The 23,815-nt window shown below is 45.4% G+C and overlaps 1 protein-coding gene across 2 annotated transcripts in view; it reads right to left on the bottom strand.

The window, feature by feature from the left end:
- Window positions 1–3,130: 3,130 nt before the first annotated feature.
- Window positions 3,131–23,815, bottom strand: part of nudt14 (nudix (nucleoside diphosphate linked moiety X)-type motif 14) — a 30,647-nt gene continuing 9,962 nt past the window's right edge. Inside the window, exons 1-5 of one of the 2 annotated variants that reach the window (XM_064324396.1) lie at window positions 19,119–19,666; window positions 18,984–19,027; window positions 13,140–13,204; window positions 11,219–11,516; window positions 3,131–6,063 (exon numbers count right to left, since the gene is read on the bottom strand). In XM_064324396.1, coding sequence (XP_064180466.1) covers window positions 5,814–6,063; window positions 11,219–11,516; window positions 13,140–13,204; window positions 18,984–19,027; window positions 19,119–19,166 — 705 coding nt within the window. In that variant the 5' untranslated portion in view covers window positions 19,167–19,666 and the 3' untranslated portion in view covers window positions 3,131–5,813. Of the gene's footprint in view, window positions 6,064–11,218; window positions 11,517–13,139; window positions 13,205–18,983; window positions 19,028–19,118; window positions 19,667–23,815 lie in introns of those variants that run through there. The other variant, XM_064324389.1, reaches the window with a different exon arrangement.

A 23,815-nucleotide genomic window follows, 5' to 3' on the forward strand; every position in this document is an offset into this window, starting at 1 on the left:
CTCCTTATTCGCGTCTACTTTCACTTTCCTTCACCTTTCCTAAAACCACGCGGTAATGCTGCCACAGAATACCACAAATGTGAGGGTTGGATGATTACATACTGTAAAGGGAGTCAGAAGCAGTGATATCCTTATTTTCACTCCATTACTAAATGCACCATTATTAAAATGTCTGGGACAGTTTTGAGCAAATATCTAAGCAAAGTGTAAGCACATTAAGCAACTTTCCTATCAATAGCAAAAAGATTTTTGGATAGTTGCCGAAGGGATTAGCCTTTAAAATCGAGCCTATTTTTAAGGCCAGCTTTTAAAGACCAAAGGCCATGCCCCATGTATTAGTGGCAACACGGATGCTGATTTATTTATAATAGTAGCTGGCAAATTAAGTGCTTATAATGTGCACTGCAGACCTGTGAAAATAGACTGTAAATGTATAGGGGTGGAAAAAGCACTCAAGGGATGAGATTTTGCTACTTTAAGGTTGACCGTTTTCAAATGTAACTCTGCACCCCATTGCTAACACAGCCCAGATTTCAAATGAGATCACGGTAACCTCCACCCTCAGATAACTATTTTTGAAACTCAGATCACTTAGAAGGATTTGCAAGGTTTTGATGATAAATGCTTTGTATGCTTTGTGGAAAAGTTTTTTTTTTTTTAACTGCACAAGCCCTGCAGACATCAGAAAATGTGGACCTTTTTAACAGAAAAGCTCAGCCGTTCCCTGCGGGGCTTTTTCCTCGTTTGTTTTCCGTGTGCGTTCCAGACCCGCGGTGGGACTGTCGGGATCCAGAATCAAAGCTCTTCCCTGGAGCTTGTTTATTCAGCAGGTCCCTCGGCTAGAAAGACCAATTTTAAGATTGGAGACAAAAAAAAAGTCCCGTGATGCAGAACAAACGTGCAACGAGCCGACTCAATGGGTGTTCGCCGGGCATTCTGGGAGTCTCATCTTTGTATTAATTTTTCTGGCATCTGTAAAGACAACTGGGGAGCCAGGTGATTAAAAGATGTCTTCACTACAGGGGTAGACATTTCTTACAGAGTTTCCTTGATTGTGCAATTCTTTTTTATTTTCATTAATTACTTCATTTATTTGGTACAGACTGTTCTGTTGTGCCACGGCAGAGGCTGCAGCTGTTCAGTAATGGGAAGCAGAGGATGCTGGGAGTACCAGGCAGTGGCCAGGAGCAGCTGTTAATTTTTTTAATATATTTTTTTTTCTTCAGTTTCCAGTGAAATGGCAGAATTTCAAATAAAAGTGCATTTCATTTTCATTTTTGTTCTTCAGAGTAAGGCTGCCAATTCATCAGACTGGAGTTGGTTTCTCTTCAGCTCAAATATGAGAACCAGGACACGACTCCACAAATATCTGCGCATTTTTTTTGTGTTTAGTGACAGCCATGTGAACTAACCATAATGGAGCAGAAATCAGCCAGTGATACTCCAGAAATGCAACTAAGCCAGATAATTGCATTGTAGGGAGAAAGTCATGATGACCACACAGCCAGTGCTGGAATCATCTACCCTTGCTACTTACTGAAAATCGGTGCTGTTGGTGCAGAAATCCTTACAGAATATGGTCAGCTAAAGAGTGGACAAACATGTTAAAAACAGTACATTTCAAAACACATTTGTTACAGATCAAACAGGATAAAATATCAAAAGAGGCAGAACCGTGTAATTTTAGCAAATGAATAACAGTCTCAGATACAGGCCGTGAGTGTGTCATGTCCACTCCGAACGCAGCTGCTTAACACAGAGCGAAATTCTGGCCAGACAACAAACTTCACACAAAGAGAAACATCTGGGAGATTAAAAATGCAGGGCTTTGATTGTGGTTCTATTAATCTGGTGCCATGGGCGGTGGAACGAGGCCACAGAAACAGGGGGGCATATCGGTCGCCACTCCCGAATCAGAGGCTGTTTATTAGGAAGCCGCTGCAAGACTGGCACCCTGCCTGGTCTCTGCAGATGGGAGCTGGCAACCATCTTCTGGTATAAGACATGGTGCCGTTGTTCTCTGAACCCTACACTGTCCATACATAGGCCAGTTTGTGAGCTATTTCACATTTTACAACCTCTGCTCTTAATAAATGATCTCCACTGCATGATCTAGTTTAGAGCATTTATTTCACAACAGAATAGAAAGTGGACTTTCAATTGCATTTCGCACCATTTACCTGTACAATTTGAACTAGAGTTAACCTGTGTTAGTCTGCATTGTCATAGATCTATGATCTTCTGAAGTTGCAGTTCTACACACTCGATAACCAATCCACATGCTTATCCAACTTTATTTGACACCACCACCACCACCACCATCACCCCCCGCCCCCCCAAAAAAAGCACAAGACACATAGCAAGCAGGCCTTGACAATTTAGAAGTCCTTGAGATCTTAGGGTGTTCACAGTCGTTCAGAACAACGCTCCAACTATAACAGTAAATGGAGTCCTTTCAAGCATAAGGAAATATGTCAAGGATGTCAAGCAGCTCTCCTCACTGTTAAGACACATTCAGCTGTTGTGTGAGGCTCACGGAGAGTGGTTGCTATAGAAAAGTCAGGGTTGTCTTTGGTTACTTACTGCTCCTATTCCCTCCAGCCGCCCAATTCACCACCTTCCCAGCGTTCCTCCCGTGTTCATGAATGAGACAAATATTCACTTAATGATTACCGCACCGCTCTAAAGAAAGAGGCAAACACAAACATCGCCATGGCAACTCGTCTTATCTGAACTCAATCCCCCAACATGGGAGGTGTTCCCCCTCTCACCTCCACCACCCCCCACCCCCCCCCCCCCCCCTCCCCCCAACACGAGAAGGGACGGCAGACAAATTACGCTCCTTTTGTTTGCGCTCAGATGTTAGCGGGCTCGATTTGGTTGCACCTTTGTGGAAGAGCAGAAAGAGGAAAGTAGAACGCTGTGCGTTTGTGAGACGGAGAGAGCAGCTACAAGCCACAAAGTGACGGTCTTCCTACATCATCTCGTTTCACTTTCAATTGTTTGTTAGACTGTTTGGGGAAAATAGCCTGTTACACCTATGAGCCACTTGAGTTTGAGGGTATGAATCCCAGTTCAGTATACATGTGCATAAGAGAAAGGAAAGATGAGTATCAGAGGAACAATACAATCTAAGTGCAAACCCCTTTATTACAATTTCATTTTACTCTGAAAATCAAGGAAATATAGTACACATTCAATTCATTATTTGAAATTATGCTGCATCATAAAAAGGAGGTGTTAAAATGCAACAGATTATGAATACAAAATTAAGTTACAAACAGAAATATCACAAGGTAATAAAATTCAATTTAATTCAAGCACACACAGGTATTGATAAACACAAAAATGTTATAATGCCAGTTGAGATCCTTGCTTCAATGCTGCTTCTCAAAAAATCTCAAAACAAAAACAAATTACTAGTTAAAATTTAAGTTAAAAAAACTCTATATAAAAAGCTGACAGTAGTCTTAGATGTTGATTGTGATTTGTCAGTTTTGTGCTAGATCTTCCTGGACAGTCTCTGAAACTTAATATTGGCATCTACAATAAAATGGAAAATGGATTCCACCATGACCATGCTAACAGGATTATATAAATAAGATTTCATTATGCAATGTCTGCTTGTTGCATCCCAAAGCAAACAACATACTTAGCCCAAAATTCATATTTTACATGCATTTCTCTTTCCTACATGCATTCAGACCACTTATTTAATTTGACTGGCTCGTGAACCAAATTATTTGTATCTTCCTCATTACAAATGTTTTATTTGTAAGACAGCTGTAACCATTACACAACAGTACAACTATGCCGATTTAAAGTGTGCTTTTGGTATAATTTAAAATCGTTTTTTAATACTGGTTAAACGCTGTGGACAATAATTAAGCTGGATTAATAACAATTTTTTAAAAACCAGAGGGCTGAATATAGCGATAAAATAATGTGTTTATATAAATACAGGGTCACAACCAGTGAGGCAGTTTGCCACTTAAATGTCAGCACATTTAAAGAAAAGTAGAAATCTAAAAACGGTGTTAAAAATCGAGCCGTTATACTTATACCCTACTGACTGTACAACTTTGACCTTCGGTTTGTGAACTCTGGCTCCAGTAAGGGCACACTGATGAGAACACGCCACCTGTACAACCAAGAAATAGCCCCACCCCTTTGACCTCTTCTGAACCCAACAGGAGCGCTAATAACCCAGAAAGCCACAGACCCAAGCATACGCACAGATAGCACAGTGTGCCAACATCGCTCCAAAAGCAGTTAGTATTATTGCAGATAATTTCACTATTGCCTCAAAAGTAAAAAAAAAAAAGTTATAGTAACTATGGGAATGTCAAAACTTTCAACATAATTGTACAACTGCGAACAAAGAAAGCCAGTACTTTTTATTTGAATTTGTCAAGTTAGGAGTAAAAAAAAAAAAAGATTCATATGCAGTTTGAAAGCAACAACAGTTTATGATTTGTGTTTGTCATTGTTAATCTACATTTTTAGATTATGTCCATTATAATTTATCAGCTACTCAAGCAAAGTCATGCATCTCTTGAAAACTGTGTACAAATGCTATTCCAGCTATTCCTCCAGAGGAGGCAAAATATCTTCAAAATAGTATATTGTCATGTAATTCTGGTGATGTCCTCGCAACATAATTTGAGTTAAACTGCACTATTGTCTGATTGAACTTCATCACACCTTCACCCAACAGTTTGATTGATATGTGTCCCTGAATGTGACCAATCCTCATACCAATATGACCTGAGAGAACTAGTGCTGTTTTTTTTTGTGATTACCCCCAAGTGACATGAACTTACTTTCCTAGGTGAGCACTGAGAACTGCTCCCTTACAGCAGATATAGGCTATAACCCATTAAGATTTTCTGTACAAAACAGGAAATTTAAGAAGGGGAATTATTCCCCCATTTCCCCCTTAAGCTGGGGACACATTGCATGATTTTCAAGCCTGATTTGGCAACGATTGGAGATTGGGCAGTCTGCAGTAGTCCAGGGTAGTCTATAATAGTTGCACTGTCACAGCTGTTACGGTACGAGTGCAGGAGTGAAAGACTCAAACCTGCCACGTACGACCTCAGTCAGCAACGCACCGATTAAATCAAACGTCTGATTTTATCAGGGCAGGTCTTTGCATAATCCTCAAAACTCAACACTTCGAAGGCTGAGCTTAATAAACCTGTTTTCTGGAGTGCTAAAAATGAAGAGTGACTTTGCAAATCACAGCACCAACCACAACTGTCACAAGCTGTATGGGTTCCATGTTGATTGTGGCTTCAAAATATTGTGGGGGAAAAAAAGGTTCTCTGGAGTGCAGGTGTATCATGAAAAACAATGTTCTCCCGAGAGAACTGTGTCCGTCTATTTTCCATATTTTTGTGTTCCTCAAAGACAGCCACTGTTATGTGTGTGCTTCACATACGACAGAAAAATCATGTAATGTGTCCCCTTTTTAGTTGGACTGCTGCCCCAGTAAGAGGCAACCTCCAGTTGGAAAAACCGTTAATGACCTTGAACTCTTCATCTTATAAGTGATGGCTTATTGCATTAACAAAGCGCATTCGCTGCTCTAAACTCACAAATTCTTCAAAAAAAAGGACTAATAACAATACAAAGAATTACCACAGTGATAATGACAAGTGCAGTATGACACAGGCTTTTGTCCTGAAATGAAAGTGTGAAAAGGAAAGCAGTGACGACCCAAAAGAAACATATAACATATCAAAATACTCATAAAATGTCCGCCAGGAGACCCACCAATGGGCCGATGATAGGAATGATATGGGTTGTCGTTACACATTGGTGGAGATCTTGTACTTGGGAGCCATGTTGCTGTGGAACCACAGGAAGCTGAAGATGACGCCCATGGTTTTGGGGATGTTCTCGTCGTAGGCAAAGTTCATGGCCTCCAGCAGCGGCACCTTCACCACCTCAATCAGCTCGCCCTCCTGCGGCTCGCCCCCGCCCTCGCCCACGCAGTCCTCGTCCGACACCTCCACGTAGAACATGGTCTGCCTGGCGCCGGTCACGCCCACCCCCGACCTATCAAAAAAAAAAATACCATCGGATGGGAACCGCGAATTAGCCCTAAGCAAGTTCCACAACATGGGGCAAGCTCTGCTTTACAGCTGGAGGACAATGGTGTGCAGACCGGGCCCTCCACCAGGAAGCTAGGTTTTACTTCCATCTGGTGCTTCAAATCTCCGCTCATCTCCAGCTATGCACTTGGCTCACAGCTCCAAGTCAGCTGTTTTGATTCGGTTGTGTTCCATTTGAGGCGGGTGGCTGGGAAGATGGGGAGGTGGATCATTGTGAAAGAATAAATCTGGCATGGGGGTCCCCCAGCTCAACACCATACCTCTGGCTCAGTGTGGCAGTTGCCACATAGCACAGCGCTGCCACACTTCAGGTGTTGATTCACCTTTAAGGTTCGGTAAGGAGGCATCGCCATGGAGATCTCTGATGAGGCCCTGTGGCTTTGGTAGGCTGGCAGAGAGAATCTTCAAAAAGGCATTATGTTTTCACTGAGACCCTGATTGTTTTAATATGCATTCTGAAGCGGAAATCTTTAAAGGATATTGAAATGCAGAAGCCGATAGCCTTTGCCATCTTATATCTCTGTTTAGCTCTACTCGGCAATAATGCATAAAGACATAACAATGCCCAAATACACTATGACCGGCAAGGTCAGAAAAAACCTGCACCCTCCCATGGCCACAAAATGCATGGCTTTTTAGGGAAACATTAAAAAATGTAACGTTCTTACTATTAACATTTTTCCAAACATCTTGTGGGCGTTTGGGGCCCCTCTGCTCATCAGGGCTCGTTTCATTTTAAACTGTACAAACTGCCACGTCCCGCCTCTGCCCATGACCTTGCAAAATGCAGTTTTCTGAAGATGCACCAGTAACACTGCAAGACCATATCATAGAGAATGTTTAGTGCATTTAAAGGGGAAATAACCTTTTTCTAAAGACATGCAGCTATTTATCTTCAACAAAAACCTGCAGATAAATAGCATCAGACAAACTTACATAAGCCCTTAATATCCATCCTTTGTATCTTTTGACTAACATTTTTTTTTATTAATGCGACAAATAAAAGAACCCAATAAAATAATTCATGTTTCAGAGTGACGGAACAAAAAAGCATTCCATTTCAAGTCCGAGCGCATTCCAAATAACCACCATAGACAAACACACGCCTGGCACCGACTTTGTTCTGTTTTCTCTCTCTCTTTTTTTTTTTTTTTTGGGCTCTTGCTTAATCTCAATATGAGGAAATCCAATATCTGCCGAGAGGCGTGAAAGAGCGGAGCCCGGTCGCGGAGCCCGGTGGCGGAGCTGAACGTGCCCTGCCGCGCAGGCCGGGCTTGTGGCTGCCTGCAGCGGAAGTGCAGGTCTCGCTCGCTCGCTCGGCTTATCTCGGCCACGACCTCATGGGGGCATGCGGGACGCCGCGGCGCCCACAGGGGAGGAAACCTAACACGGCTCCCGTGTGCGGAATACGAATCCCCCAAAAAAGCCCCGTGTTTTGCTGAGAGAGCGCAGGGCGGGCCATGCAGAGAGCCTGCGGGCAGGAGAACGTGAGGGCGGGGCACTGGTTTAGAAAGACGCCACGCCTGCATGCAGACAGGCCAAATCAGCGGCACTGAGTCATCCGAGTCACCGCCCCCCAACCTATCAGTGCGCTGGCACAGAGCTCTCCCTCTCCCTCCTCATCCGAGCACAGGCACAGAGCCATCTATCTTTCTCTCATTACAGCACCAGTACACAGCTCATGCTCAATTATACACAGGCACCACCCCTCACTGAAGTCTAAAGAACACTCAAAACTCAAGACAGGTTGAGAGAAAGACACAGACAGACAGACACCTATCCACAGGCAGACACAGACAGACGGACGCCTATCGACAGACAGACACAGACAGACAGACAACTATTGACAGACAGACACAGACAGACAGACACCTATTGACAGACAGACACAGACAGAGAGACACCTATCGGCAGACACACACAGACACCTATTGACAGACACAGACAGACAGACACCTACTGACAGACAGACACAGACAGACAGACACCTATCGAGAGAGAGTCGCCTCTAATGACAGGACCCCACTGTCACCTGTTTTCCTAAGAGACGAAGAGATGCTGAAGATACACAGAAAAAGAGCAGGTCATACCACAGCCCTGGTTGCCTGGGAAACCCAACCTACACGTAGAGTGTTTATCACCTCAAACAGAAGGAGAAGGAAATGTGCACACTTACCATTTGCTCCACCACAAGTCTGACTTTTTTTTAAATATAGGGCTGGCTGTCCATATTTATCACCTCGCCCATCAACAGAAAGTATGCCTCACTAGATTTAAAGAAAACATTCCTGTCCATTTTCACATTAGTGGCCATATACTGTTTCCACACACAAGAAGATCCAAAACAGAGGCTTGTCCAAAAACATAGTGCTGAGTTTAGCAGGTTACATAATAAAGTGCAGATGTGGAAAAAGTGAAAGATACAATGTTTTGGTCACAGATAGACCATCAGTAGCATTTGATGATGTGAACTCCATATGAAATGCAACAAAAATCCTCAACTTTCCACACCCGATACAAGCTGGTGGGCTACCTAATATCCCAACAATATCATTATGCAATATCTGTTTTTTAATAGTTCTCAAAGGTGTTTTCACATAATGAACAGTCAACCATTTTAACAAAGGAATCAGCAGAGTAAATTGTATTAATGGTGCTGACCTTTTAAGGTTTGTATAAACAATGTACAGGACATCCTGAATTTTTTACACAACACTGATCAAGTGCATCATTTAAAACAATGCAACTAGCCAATGATGTTGCTGAATATATTAACACGAACAACACACCACCAAATACATCACCTCACCATCTGAATGGTGAATTCAGTATCTAACGACAGAAATTAAAGGCACCAACGTTTTCTTCTACATAGCTTTTTCAGCCAAGCATCTTTCTGACAGTGTTTCTGAAGAGGAAGGAGAGTAGAGGTAGTTTACAGATGGCTTATCTGAGCTGTGGGCTCAGATAAGCCATCAGTGAGAATTCGTGCCATGGCTCTGTGGTCTGCCTGTTTACAGGGATTCCTTCAGAGAGGCGATGAGCTGGAGCCACCGATGGGCGATACCATTGTAGGTGTCTTATCAGGCAGACCTGCATGAACAGTACTGGGATGGGTCTCTCACACACTGACACACAGTCACACACACACTGTCACATACACACACAGACACAAACACAGACAGACACACACGCATACACGCACGCACGCACGCACACACAAACACACACACACACTGTCACATACACACGCGCACACGTGCACACACGCGCACACACACACACACACGAGACCCCCAAGTGCTGCCAAGCCATGCAGCGTCACAGGAAACCAGAGCCCCAAAGCTCAGCTGATTTTACTCATGCCAAATGCCCTCCTGGCACACAGAACATTTTGGGAATGACGTCATAGGGGCATTTCTTGGGAGACAGCCATGGATCATTTCCTACACTCACTTAAGAACTTCATTTTTTATTTTGCACTTCCAAGTCTCTGAGCCCTTCACTGAAAAACACTTGTGCCACTTGAGTTCATTTTCAAAAGGCTGAACACTGTTGATGGACCTTTCTTTTCACCAGTTAAAAGAGACTTGTTTGTTGTTCTGTTTTGCTCTAAATTGTGGTGAAAGTCACTTAATTGATTTAATAATTTAATTATTAATTGGATTTATTCTTTTGTATTTCATATTTATTCGTTATGCAACCCTTACTGTGATGATTCACTCTTCATTCATAGTAAATTGGTCCACACAATGGCAAGCTATGCAACATAGCTATGCCATAGATCTACATGCATTTGAGCCCATCTGGAGTTCATCCTCCAAATTATAATACCATTTAAGGAAACAAACTATCCAGAGTGGGCATATTTGTGCACACAATCATGAATTGCTATTCTAGCAATAAAAAGAAAATAATACAACGTGATGTGAAAGTGTGCTATTGGCACGTTTCAGACGATGCTGTTAAAAGTGGGCGAGAGATGGCAACTCATTCATAAAAGCACCTGTTACTCCTGACCCGGGTCCTCTGCAGACACGCGGAGATGAGCTCAGCTTAAGGACCCGCGCTCACCCATAAATGCTTGTGTAGTGACGAGAGGCCATTTCAGAGGCCCGACTGTTTGATCACATGACAGGCTGTTGACAGGACCGCCCGTCAAACCCAAGAGCATGCGGTGGAGGCCACAGAAGGCTCTCTGAAGGTGTGCAGTTGCATTGTTTGCAATGAAATTTCACAGGATGACCTCCACATTACCAGAGGTGGGCAAACATGTATATGTCAAATACGTATTTGTTTTGGATTCAAATACTTTTCAACGCTTTACTTGTCTGGTCTATTGGAACCAATTAAATACTCTCAAAAACTGCAAAGCCCACCTTCTGGTCATATTGGCAGGCTCAACAATTACACCAGGCAAGATCAATAGAGCACAGAATAGTATCTGAATCCAAAACAAATACGTATTTGACCCAGGTCTGGTACATGTGCAGGAATTTCCTCCTCCATCCACACTGCTATACTAACCTGCAGTCTGCTCCCGATAAGCACAGGTGAAAAACAATCAATTCTCATTCCGATACACCTTGGCACAACACCCCGGCAGGTGGGACAGACAGCCTGGAAGTCCACCGGCGGTGCGGCGGGGGGTGGGGGGGGTGGGGGGGGTGACGGTGAGAAAAGCAGCAGGTGCAAACTGGCGCAGGTGCGCGAGCTCGTCACCGAGCCTTTTTTTACGACACCAGGCTCTTTTTCCCTCCAATTCTGAAGCTGATAAGAGCACAAAGGCCCATTGCTAATGCTATCTACCAGGGATCTGATTACATACTTACTGCCTCAAATAACCCACTATTTCCAATCACCTCCGCGATGGAATTGCACACATTCTGCTAAACATTCATACGGCCATTCCGGCAAAGAGGGCACTATAATGATGATGATTAACTCAGGTGCTCCGCCATGAATGTTGGGAAGATTACAGCAGCAAAGATGGGGGACCGTAATCTGTCTGCTGGATGAGAAGGTCATGGGCAAAGCTGAGGAGATAAGGATTTTTAGGACTGTGTGTGTACTGGGGGAAGATGGGGGGTGGGGTGTACCTGTAGGAGGTAATCCTCCTCAGTTTGGCCACGGGCACGTCGTAGCCACACTCCTCCAGGACCTCCTGGCGGGCGATCTCCTCCAGGGAGAGGGCGGGTTTGTCCACGAGCCCGGCGCACAGCTCGTAGGTGACGCCGGCCGAGGGCGGAGGCAGGCGGGAGCGCTTCTCCTCGTCCGCCATGTCCCCCGCTCCGCTGGCCTTCTCCTCGCCCGCCGCGTCCGCCGCGTCCCCCGCTCCCCCGGCCTCCTCCCCGGCCGGTGCGGGCTGGTGCTTCTCCCACTCGCACATGTACACCGCTGCGGACGGGAAAGACGTTCAGCTCGGGGACGCACAGAACCGCTCCAGGCCCAGCCACCTGCGGTTCAGTCCCGGGCACGGCACGGCACGACCGCATTCTCCCATTTTCACCAAGAACCTACAGCTTCGCTAGCATAGGTAGCTACGGTTTTTATCCTGACCGGTTCTCATCACACCTGTACTGAATCAGCTCTGTTCAGTCTCTCTCTCATGTTAGTCTGTTTGCTATGCTTTAAGAAAAATGACCCTATTCATTAGTCACCGTCTCCCTCTCACGCACACACACACACACACACAGAGGTCAAGTACTACACAGAGCGACAGCTGACCTTCACCCAGTAGTCAAAACACGCATGCACACACAGCCCACAAGCACAAACTTGCACATGCACACACACATGCACACTCCTGCTCACAATGGGAGAGCTAAAAAGACACTGGTTACTTTGACAATACATCCTTTAATAATCAAACAAACAAACCCCGCAGCACATACATTTTAACAATCCAAAGAAAAACATTCCACGAATAGCATTGTTTGAACATCACCCGTTACAGAAACGATTTACCGCCTTTTTTTCCTATGTCGTTCGCTGAAAAACAATCACTTTGAATGCGAGGCCTTCCTTCCATTATGAAGCGAGCACCGTAGGCCCTTAAAGGCTCGGGTTGGAACAATGGGTTTGTGTCCGCGGGCTGGTCACGGCAAGCGAGCGAAGTGAGACAGGGCCCAAGGGGAGGGCTACGGCCTTGCGGCCGAAACGGTCCAAACACACAGGCCGCCCCGCCAGGGAAAAGATGTTTATATCGCTAACGTTCCTGTTTTTGCGTTTCCCGAAAGTCTCGATGGAGTTTGCCGTGTTTTGAGGCCATTTCCGGTGCTTTGGTGGGCCGAACGGTCATTTTTCTACATTAAATACTAATAGCCACCTCACACAAAATACACGGCTGTGATCATCAAAAAGGAAGAGCTTTCTGAGCGAGATATCTTTCTTTCTCCCCATTTGCTTCTGTCGCAGAAAACACACGGGCAATTGAGAAGCCAGAGGGCGGCCATTTGTAGCTGAACATCAGAGAGACGGGGAGACAAGAAAAGAAGGGGCTTAAGTCGCGCAATCCATCACCTTATGATTAGAGTAAGAAACAGATTCGGTTTGTGCAAACAAACAAACTACTGGGAACAAAAACGACTCGGCCTGAGGCTAGCGCTCCTTTTGGTAGCCGCCCCTCCCACCGTGAACGCCGAGAGCCGCAAGCCTCTTCAGGGGGTGTTTACAATGACTGCGGGGGGGGGGGTGAGAGGGGGTAGAGAGGGAGGAGCCACAGCGCAAGGTGATGAGAAAAGATCGTCACACTCCAGGCGTGGTACATTGCCGGAGGGAGAGCAGAACAAGAGAATTCATTTCACTGTACTCATCCTCCCAAAGCTCACACACCACTGTAGGCAGCAAACATAAAGGTCGAAACTCCTAAGTGAAATGTATTCAAACTGAATTACGTCTATTACAGGCAGCTTGTGACTGACAAATCCTCTGCCCATTATGGTCTTTGTGGAGGGGGCATTAGTGTTTAGGGAAATAATTTCTTAAAATTGACAGCTTGAAAAGAAAGGAGGGAATTACCTGGACGGAACTGCTTGACCAGGATGAAGCAGTGTGAGCTGGTATTGAAGATCAGGATTGAGACACTGAGGGAAGAGAGAGCAAGAGAGGAATGAGCCCAGACCACACACACACACACACCATCACACACACACACACAGACACACCCATGCGCACACACGCACACCCAGACACCCTCACACACACACACACCATCACACACACACACACACACACACACAGACACACCCATGCGCACACACGCACACCCAGACACCCTCACACACACACACATTGAAATGATGGAATGCTGAGCCACAAAGCAGAGGCTTCTGGGTGCTGGCGGAGATAACTGCACCCTCCTGAGACAGCGTCACCCTGTCTGACCATTATACCTGCACAGCTTCACTCGCCCAAGCACACTGGTCAATGTACACTGAAAACCTGACACGCAACTGCCTGCAGGAATCCCTCTCATAACAAAACTTACATTTTAATGGCTTCCTTTGGCTCTGTCACTCATACGGAGACTCAGTCTTGCCCTGGCTTGCGCTGCCCTTTGTTCATGAACATCTTCATTAGCCGGTGTCTTACTGGAAAACGCGTGTAAAGTTGAAGGCTTTAGCCTAAGGGGGGGGCTCTGTCAGTCTCGCTTGTTGGCCGCCACTGTTCCTGTGCTCCTGAAACTCAGGAATAACACTCAGGACAGGGAGGATCGTGAGAGACGCGGCGGCAGAAAACCCATTTCCTCACGGCGGGAAAGCAAACAACAACGCCAACACACTTCCAAGGGGCTTTATCCGTTCAGAAGGGCTGTTTAACACGCGGTTCAGTCAACTCCAGATTGTGTTCTCGGCAGGACCAGGTTCGGGGAAGAGGGCCTTTACAAAGACATCTTTCAGAGCTGATTCCATCACGGTGACACACCACCAAGCTCACATACCTAACAGCACTGGACAATGCGGTGTCCCATTGCTATATTCATACCACGTGAGATTACCAGTAATCAACTACGGCAAGCTAACTGAAATAGCAGACATAAAATCAGCTACAAAAAAAATGTGTCTCATCTCAATTTCATCTCAGCCACAAAGGAACTGAAGCACAATGTATGTTGCTCAAGGGGCTTTTAATTACTGAGCAAAAGGCCCCAAATGGCCAAAAACACGGCATTTGCCTTTCATTTACCATTAAAACATGTGAAGCCAGTTCCCGCACTCATGTAAATCTCTCTTCCCTCATTACAAGGTTGGGGGGGGGGGGCATGTAAGGAGCTGATTGAACCCGTAAAAGAGAAAGACACAACAGCTCCTCCATCCGCTGTGCTGAGCAGACAGTGTCAATTAGCCAGCAGGGCTTTGATAACGGGGTTGTCTCTGGAAGGAACTGAAAAGGTAAGGGTTATCACCTTAATTAATACCCAGGCTGGTTTCGTGTCTCCCCTGCACTCTTTAAGGAACTTTCTGAGAGGCTTTTGAAGTGCTTCCCTCTTGTTTCACCACAGCACCCCACCCCATCCCACCCCACCCCTAACCCTCCAAGTCCCGCTTCTAAAGAAAGGTTAGCGCACTACTGCACACCTATTAATAATGTTGGGCTGCAGTGCGGTTGGCCACCAAAACGGAGTAAACACTGGGGGAGGGAGGGAGGGGCTGGTCCAGCACCTTGTTGTTGTGCTAGCCTAGGATTAGCACCCCGGCCTTTGTCTCTTTGCCTTACTTGAATTTTAAGCTACTAGCTAAATCCTTCAAATAAAAAAAAAATAGAAAAACATCTCAGTCTTAAGAATCTCACCATCTCAATGGGATTTCTGAGGGGAAAAGACAGCACACACAAAGGCATGGCAGGCATTCCAGATCTCTTCACATGGAAGATGCACTGGACTGAAGGAGATTAAGGGCTTGGCTTTAGTTTAACTCCAGCCTTGGGGAGGGTCCTCACCTCCATCACCTTCCCCACACAAGCGCTTACCCCATCCCACCTCGGCCTTTTGAAACGTCTTGAAAACGCGCTCTCGGCCTGACAGCTTCCTCAAAACAAACTGCTCGGCCTGTCTCTTTCCCCTTTGAATGTGTTTTTTTTCTCCAAGATGTCTGCTGCTGATACTGTCAGCCCATATGGAGCAGCTGCACTGAAACAGGCTTCATGTGTAAATTCTTCAGATGGACAATGCTGTACACTGTAATACGATAAATTGAACACTTGTATGGTTAGCAGGAATAAAAGAGGCATTTCTCAGTTTTACAGTTTTGTTGGAGAGAAGGAAGATTATGAGATGAAGGATGTATTATGATTTTATATTCACAACTTCTATGCGTTTTAGAAATCCACAGATGAGACAAATCATGGTAAAGTCAGTTTCCTAATTTGGGCAAGGGTCCAGCAAACAAAATCAGGGGGATTTGACATTGTTTACTATTTTGCTGTTGCTTACACGCAGACAGTACTGTGTAAATAGGAATTATTACTATCTTCGGTTGATACAAACTCTCTGGAAGATGAGCCCATGTACAAGGTTCTCTGACCAGTATTGGCCAAGCAGTCCCTCTCTGTACAGCCAATGGGACCCACCAAGCCCAAGTAATGACTCGACATGGGCAGCATAATTCCTCCCCAGTACACAGTCAGCCAATGGCAAGCTATTATCGTGAAGACTGAAAAGCATTTTAGCCAGTGAAATTAAGTTTATAATGGCGTATATGTTAGTATTTCATAAAAGGACGCACACTGTTTCTTTTGTGTAAGAAAACCGTTACACGCCGGAAAAAGTTTTTGAGACTTTATATCTAAAAGGCTGTTGTTTTACAACAAAAATGTATTTTGCAATGCCAAAGTCTAAACAGAAGAGTTGGCATTTGGAGGCCTTGGAAGAAATCACTTGCCTAAACATGCCTTAGGAAAATCAATACAGTATACTTATTTTTGGTGGTATTGTCATCATCAAAATGGTTCAAAATTAGTTACCATTTAATTTTGGGTGTCATTTTCAGGCTTGTGTTTAAAAAGGGGAGCATTGCAGAACGGATTAACCATAATTAAAGTTAAAATATTGTGATATGAATCCTATATCACCCAAACATCTAGACAAATATAATAATTAAACCCATAATTAAACATTCATGAATTGCTGTCTTCAAAAAGGTTATGACCATGGCACATGATGACAAAAGTCTAGAAGTGATGATTTGCGTGAATCAGCAATTCGTTAGAAGGCATGCAATGAAAGCCAATCGCACACACTCTCTCTCTCTCACACATTCACAGACAGACAGACAGACAGACACACACACTCACACTCACACTCACACGCACACTCACCCACACTCACACAGACACACACACACACACACGTTGGTGGAGCCAGGCGGCTACAGGCTGTGTGGAGAAATGGGAAGGAGTTGAGGAAGCAGGAAGCCCTGCCCTGTCTTGCCAGGTCTGCTTTCCCATGGTGAAAGCGCCCTGGAAGTGGGATCTGGAGATTACTTATTTAAGAAAATAATAATAATAATAATACAACAAAAAAAAATCAAGTGCATTATAAAAAGGCTGGGAGGGAAAGCACTTTATCTACAAGCAACAAGATTAATTTCAGCCCCTGATAAAGAACTTCTAATTCCTTTTTTGGGCACTATCTGCGCACGCTGATCTATCGTGCTCCTGGATCCCTGTCCCACCTCGAAAACAAACACACCAGGAAAAGGAAACTATTTCCAGAACACAGGCTATTTCTTTTCCCTGGCAGGCTGCTGAGGAGCGATAAAGAGGCCTTTCTGGACAGGCCTGAGAGCAGCTCAGCTGGTACGAGGTCATGACTTTGACAGGCCTCGGCTTGTTTTAGCACCCTGCGCCGCTGCTCTACCTTGAAAGCTCTCCTAATATGTAAACCCCCCCCCCCTTCCCCCCTTCCCCCCCTCCTCCACCCATTCCTAAATTTACAGCCTGTGGAGGCACGGGCAATTTAACGTGCTGCGAGGCCACTTCTCCGCCAGACTCTCCGTCGGCAGGAGCGGCGGGAGCTTGTTCCTTGCGCGTGCGGAATTTTGCCCCGACCGGCCGGCCGCACCTACCCCCTCCATCCCCAGCCCCATCCTCCAACCTCCACCTCCACCTCCACCTCAGCATCGGCCCCTCCCTGGGCTCCCTCTCTCCCACCACCACAAAAGCATGGCCAACGCTGGCCTTAACCCTCTCGCCTCCCCGCTCATTACCGGAACACCCCAAGGACCAATAGCGGGGCGCGCGTCACAAAGGGGCCAGGGTGACACTAATGATCTAAACAGATGCCGGTATTAATGGGTTTACCTTTCAACTGGGCCGGGTGCTCAGTGAGCACAGTGAGCCCAGTGAGCCCCCCCCCTTCCCCCCCTGGCCCCTATTGTATTGAGGGGCTGATAAGAGGATCAATACAGCGTTCCCCTGGGAGGACACCATCAGCAATAATGCACAAAGGCCCTCCACACTGAGAGCATTAAACCATACCCCACCATTCTAAACCCCGTTCTTCCATTCTTTCTTTGCATTTTGGGCTCTCTTTAATTCCCTCCATTTTCTTTTCATTATCATTCAGATGTCCACACCGCGGTTTTCCCCACTAAGCTGGACCTTTTGGATCCGTTCCTTAAGAAGAGTGAGCTGTTCAAAAAAAAAAAAGAGGAAGAAATCACCATAGAGGATATGGTAATAATTCTATTTAGTCCATTGTTTTCTCTCTCTACTTTTTATCCACTTTCCAGCCTCCTTGTCATCCCACCCAGAATAGACTTTTCCAAACCCCCAAACAGTTTCGAATAAAAATAAAAAGCACTGGTCAATGTTCCAACCGATGAATTACATAAGCCATCAGCTCATGCCTGATACTGCTGCAGTTATGTTAAGTTACTGGTAATTCCAGTTGTAATTATTTCTGAGCGAATTGGAAGCAGAGCTGAATGTGTTTTAGCAATGCCTGAACCTCTGTAAAGCTGCTCTACAGGGCTCACACCCATAAAAGGCACCCCACAAGTCTGAGATGTCCATCTTGAGAGGTACTAAGTTCATGAAGTGTTCTCAAGATGCCAGCTCTCTGGAGAGGGCCAACGGCGTGATAAATTGTCAATCCTCTCGACACAATCCAGAAACAAAGAGGAGATAGCACTGCCAAAATGGTACACCTCCTTCCAAAGAACTTCCTTTGAGAGAGTGCCTGAATGGGGTCGCAGCGGCTACAGCTCGATGAAGTGGAGTCACCCCTCATGCTCTGAGGTCAGCAAATTACACAGTTATGCGAATGCCTTCCAGCAAGTACCACAGCTATATAGAAAAAAAGAGTACAGATTAGGATTCGACTGTATCTAAAGAAACAACGGTGGATCGTACATGCAACGATGCTGTGACCAGGTATTGTTAGTCATTGTGGATTCATGCCACCCTCCCATTCCTACACTATAGCCACCTCATATATTGCCTGTTGCACAGTCCAAACTGGAGGTGCAAAGGATGCCCGGATTGGCTGCACTAGCATTTACAGGCTTAATCAGACTCCTCTGCAATTGTGGAGCTCAAAACGAGACCTAAAAGCTCTGTTTGCGGACACGGTCGGCATGGCTTAGCTGCTCTCAAAGCCACTTGCCCCTTGCCTGTTCCTATCAGTATGAAGTTGTTCTTTAATGTAGGTGGTGAGTCATGCTTCAGCACACAGAGAGAAAAGGTGTATGCAGCACTGGGCTCTGTGTGGCTGCCATGTCCTGACCCCTGACCCCCTGGGAACTGGCTCAGAAGCTTACCGAGGGGTGTGGGTGAAAATAAATGGGAAGAGGATGGAAACAAAAACGATTTACCCGATATGGTGTAATATCAATACGCTGTAATATAGATACCCTCGCTCACCTGTCATGTGTGCGCATGAAGTCCCAGGACTTCCTCGTTCCATTCTGTAAAAAAAAAGAAAAGAAAATTTTACACATGAATAAAGCAAACCAAGAATAAAAGGTTTAAAATAAGTGTTGATTGAATATTATTCACCAAAGTAAGTTTGCAGCTTTGCAGTGAAAAAAAATGACTGGACGTCATTTGAGTGCCGATTGTGCTAGTTCAAGATTAGCCCAGTAACTGACCCACGTGCAGAACAGAATGAGACAATTTCCTTGGGTAAAATTCTCAGTGGATTCTAGAGATAGACATTTTTCTGAAGTCCCACAGAGGGGCATTGCCAAAAGCTTCTCACACCCAGTCTATCACTTCTGCAGACCCACTAGTGTGCAGCCCCACCCAAACAAGACTGGGCATCATACCACAATATTCCGGCTGTCCCTTTTTGCCAAACCCCACCACGAAACTAAGAAATATCCCTCAGAAGTTCCAAAATATGATTAATGACAGATGCTAAAAAAAATCTAAAAAAGTGAAGATCTTCTTTCTCGGCTCTCAGGTCATGACATGCAGCACAGTGCCTGGGAATGCACATACCTCCAATGAGCCCTCACAGAACGTTCCGGAATGCAGGAAGCGCGAGAAAAAATACACCCACACGCACTTTCCCGTTCGGGAGACATGTGGACAAACTGCTGGATGTGTTAAAGAATGCGAAATGTGGGTGTTTTGAAATGAAAACACAAATATAACAAATGTCGGGGAAATTGCTGTACCCCCATGGGTTTGCAGAGCCCAACCGTCACGTTGACCAGTCATGTGTGAACGCCACTCTAAACCAACCCCACCACGGCGAAGATCACAGAGGTGTAGGGGTACGGTGGGGGGGGGGGGTCATCACCAGTGCTTAATCTTCTCATATAATCCCCCTTACGAATAACTGCTTAAGTGTGTGATAGACTCAACACTCATTTTCCGCAAAGTGACACACGAGCATGCAGCTATACTGATTCATGGGAGAAACAGAACAGCCACATATAGTGTCAGTTTACACATAAGGCAGGGCCAAGGCAACAACTGAATCATCATATGACATAGGCCAGAAATATAATACAGCAAAATATACCAAATAAATGAATATATACCAAAATGTGCAGTTAGGAAAGCACTATAGCATTCAGTGGTAACAAAGTAGAGTGGGGAGAGTAGGTGGCTGATAAGTCAAGGACCCTTCTGACATTTTCTCATACATCCAACACAGAATGCTGTACACTTTTAAGCAAGTTCACCGTTCTCATATCATCCATTAAACACAAGTGGTTTTTTTCTCATGCTACACATGCTTACTACTGTGCATGTGCTACTTGGAGAATGAATATGAGGCATTAGTTCTATCTGAGCTAGCCAGTAAAGAAGTCTGCTCGGTTATCAGTGTTGTAATTTAAAATGGATTTACGGCATTAAAACTCAAAGCGTGTAAATACATGCTCCCAAATATTTATAGCCTATAAAAGTATAAAGCACTCGGATATGAGGCCTGTTGGGTGATGGTTATGGGAAAGGAGAGAACTCTATAGATAATTCAGGCTTTAAGATATTATTATGATTCCATCCAGACATTTTTACCTCTTCAGAAAACACTTCCCATGCTTTTAGCCGAGGTGCCAAGCCACATTCCTCCCGTCATATATTTTATCAGCTCAAGGTAACCTAGATGTATTGCCTGGAAAACATAGTCTAGGATGAAAACCTACTTTCATCATTTAACACATTTTTTTTTTCTGGAGGTGGAAATTCATCTTGGCTCACTGTGAAATAGCATTGAGAGTCTGATATTAAACAGCAATGTGTGGAGATACCTAAATGCACTTTGCAACACCTCCCTCACTTCCTAATGCTTTCAGTGACACTGAATTCTGATCGGTTGTCAGAGAGAAATGAACCATCATATACGTATTAAGCACAGAAATGTACATTGGAGGTCTGGAATGAAATCACAGATGATTGCTCCTGCAAGGAAGAGACATAAATATGTAACACATCCCATCATACACATTTCCTGTTGCCTCTCACTACCCTATGGGCCCGGGAATAAATAACAAGGTTCACATAATACACTAGACACAATATGATGAACACACCCGCACACCCTCGTGTAAACTGACACCCCCCGTGGAGCTTTGCATTATCGTACAAACGCTTTACCGCAAACCCTTCACTCCGGTTTGCCTTGTGCACCAAGTAAACATAACTGCCTGTGCCTCTTGGCTCCAAACGGTGACTGTTTGGGAGGGAAGCTGAGCTGAAACCAAACCACACGGGCCGCATGCGGTTGGGACTGAGCGTCGACGTCCAAAGGTCTCTCTCCTAACTGCCATGGAGGTGGGTGAGCAAACAGAACCTTCACCTTATTTGACACCGCAAAGGGGAAGCACGGCATATGGGAGGCTATAAGAAAAAAGATCCACAAAAAAACCACAAGGCCAAAAATGCACAGCAGATTGATGAAGACTGATGAAGATTTCAGTCAGCACTGAAACGTTTGCTGACACTTTTCTAATCCCATACATTCACGTCCTTCACATAAAACAAGGAATGTGTTTACCGCACAGGAGACCTTCGTAAGTGGGATGGGTTTGGAGATGCCTGAAGCAGCCAAAGTTCTACCTGTACAATGAGGAAAATCACACGTGACCCTATCCTTGTGGGTGTTGACAGCGGCATGTTCACCTTTAGGGAAGACCGAGTTTGGAACAGGAACCATTCCGTGGCAAGCAGGTACACGAGCGCATAGTTGTGGAGGTGGGCATATTTGTGTTGGCAGGGAAGGATCCCTGCATTTGTGTGCATAGCATCGGCTGTGGTGGAGACTAAATACAACAACTTTAATTTAAATGAGACACTTCCACTGCTCCACAACACAGTAGGGGTGGGGCATTTCAAAAACAATTATTTCAACACTGAATAAATGCTTTGATTAACCATGAAACAAAATCTCTCTTCTACGTTTTCCTCACTGACTACAGGACACGCCTTTTTTCTGTTTAAGTGATGCAAGACATCTGCCTTTGCCTTTCTTTCTGGCAGGAAATCATTGTTAATGACATCATAAACAAAACATAAATCATCACTCAAATCATTGATACACATAACCCTGTAACCACTCCCCCCCCATTTTTCCCCCAGACTTCTACTTTGGAACAGAATAAAAACAACACCAAAGAGAGGACAAAAGGTGTTCTCTGTATAACGGCAGAAACCTTTCCTACGCAGCTACAAACCGTCACATTTCTGGGTGTTCAAAAGGACAGCTTGGTTTCAGAGCCCCGTGCCAACTGCACGAGGACACACAGGACTCCAATTCATTAGGCTGTAAAACAATACCTGTGTCAGGTTCACTCTGAACTGGGGTCCAGATGGCCACCCTAACGTGTGGAAACAGGCCTCTGTGGCAGAGCCCGAGGCTGGCAGCAGAGGGCATGGAGGACTGCTGCAAGAGGCCATTAGAGGATGGCAGTCAAGATGACAAGAGGAATCACGCTAACCATGTTCACTGAAAAAACATGAAAGTTCTGGCAACCCCCCGCCACAAGCGGTTACTGGTAGAGCAATTTGCAGTCAGCTATTATAACTGGACTGCTGTACAAACCTGACATTTTTACCTCCGTGCAGTCAGCGCTGCAGACAGCACACAGTATGAAAGAACTGTGGGTCGCATGCAGGAATTCTGAAGCAACATAAACTTTTAAGAAAGTTACTCAGCAATGATATAATTAATACCTGTAAATATTTTCAGGGTGGAGTGCAGAGAACCTTTTCTCAGGATGGATAATTCGGACGATGCCAAAGAATTGATCTCAAAGCATTCTACGTGCAGCAAAAAGACCTTTTGACATTTCACATGCCATGCACTCCTTTTCCTGTCCCGTCTTGAGTCTATCTTTTCTGGAAAGTTCCGCAGCTCACCCGCTGCCAGAAGTGTGCTGGTGTGGGCCAGCTCCTCTGTTCTCAAAGGAGAGGAGAGCAATCAAAAAAGCAGGATCCTTCATCAGAAAACGTGTTCTTTCAGAGCAGTTGGAAAACAGGTGCCAAACACACGGCAGCCCCAAGAAGAATCGACATATTACCATAGCCGCACACGCAAGCAGAATGCCGCACGTTTTACCTGCCTAAAGCATTCACCTACCAACCGATTCATTTTCTTAGACAAGTCGAGAGACCAGATAACATCAGAATGAGGTGAAAGCTGTTTACCACTGCAGACATGAGCTACGGATCTCCGCTAGAGCTAGCATTCCAGCCTCCGCCGCAGCGGTCAGGTAATGTCCTTTCAATCGTCTACCTTTCCCCATGAAGTGATCCTAACACCCCTCTACCGCCTAAATCCATTGTGCACAACTTCCTCTACTTCTCTCTGAGGTAACACAAAACTTCAGTGAAATTTAATTGGGCCTAAAACATTACTCGGCTTCAACCGTAAGAGAGTGACGTGCCCCTCCTTTCGTCGTCCCCCCCCCCCCCACCCCTTTTCTCCAAATCTTTCCAGTGACAAAAGGTGGATGTGTGACAGGCAATCCCCCTTGGAAAGCCCCCCTCGCGCTGACATGTCCACAGAGAGGGCTGACTTTGATGGCAGCCGGGACGGCGGCCCGGCCCACAGATGGCGGAGGCCCTCATTAACAGGGCCACTCACTGGGTCAATGTGAATAGCCCGCTGGGGCTTTGGGAATCACAGGCGACACAGATTACTATACAGATTACTGGGGGCAGGGCCTTGAAGTTAATGCGGTCCCTTGGCCCTCGTGCAATAAAGACGGGCGTCCGGATGAATGCCGAGGGGGGGGCGCAGG

The sequence above is a fragment of the Anguilla rostrata genome, chromosome 1 (assembly GCF_018555375.3).
Source record: "Anguilla rostrata isolate EN2019 chromosome 1, ASM1855537v3, whole genome shotgun sequence".
Lineage (NCBI taxonomy): Eukaryota > Metazoa > Chordata > Actinopteri > Anguilliformes > Anguillidae > Anguilla > Anguilla rostrata.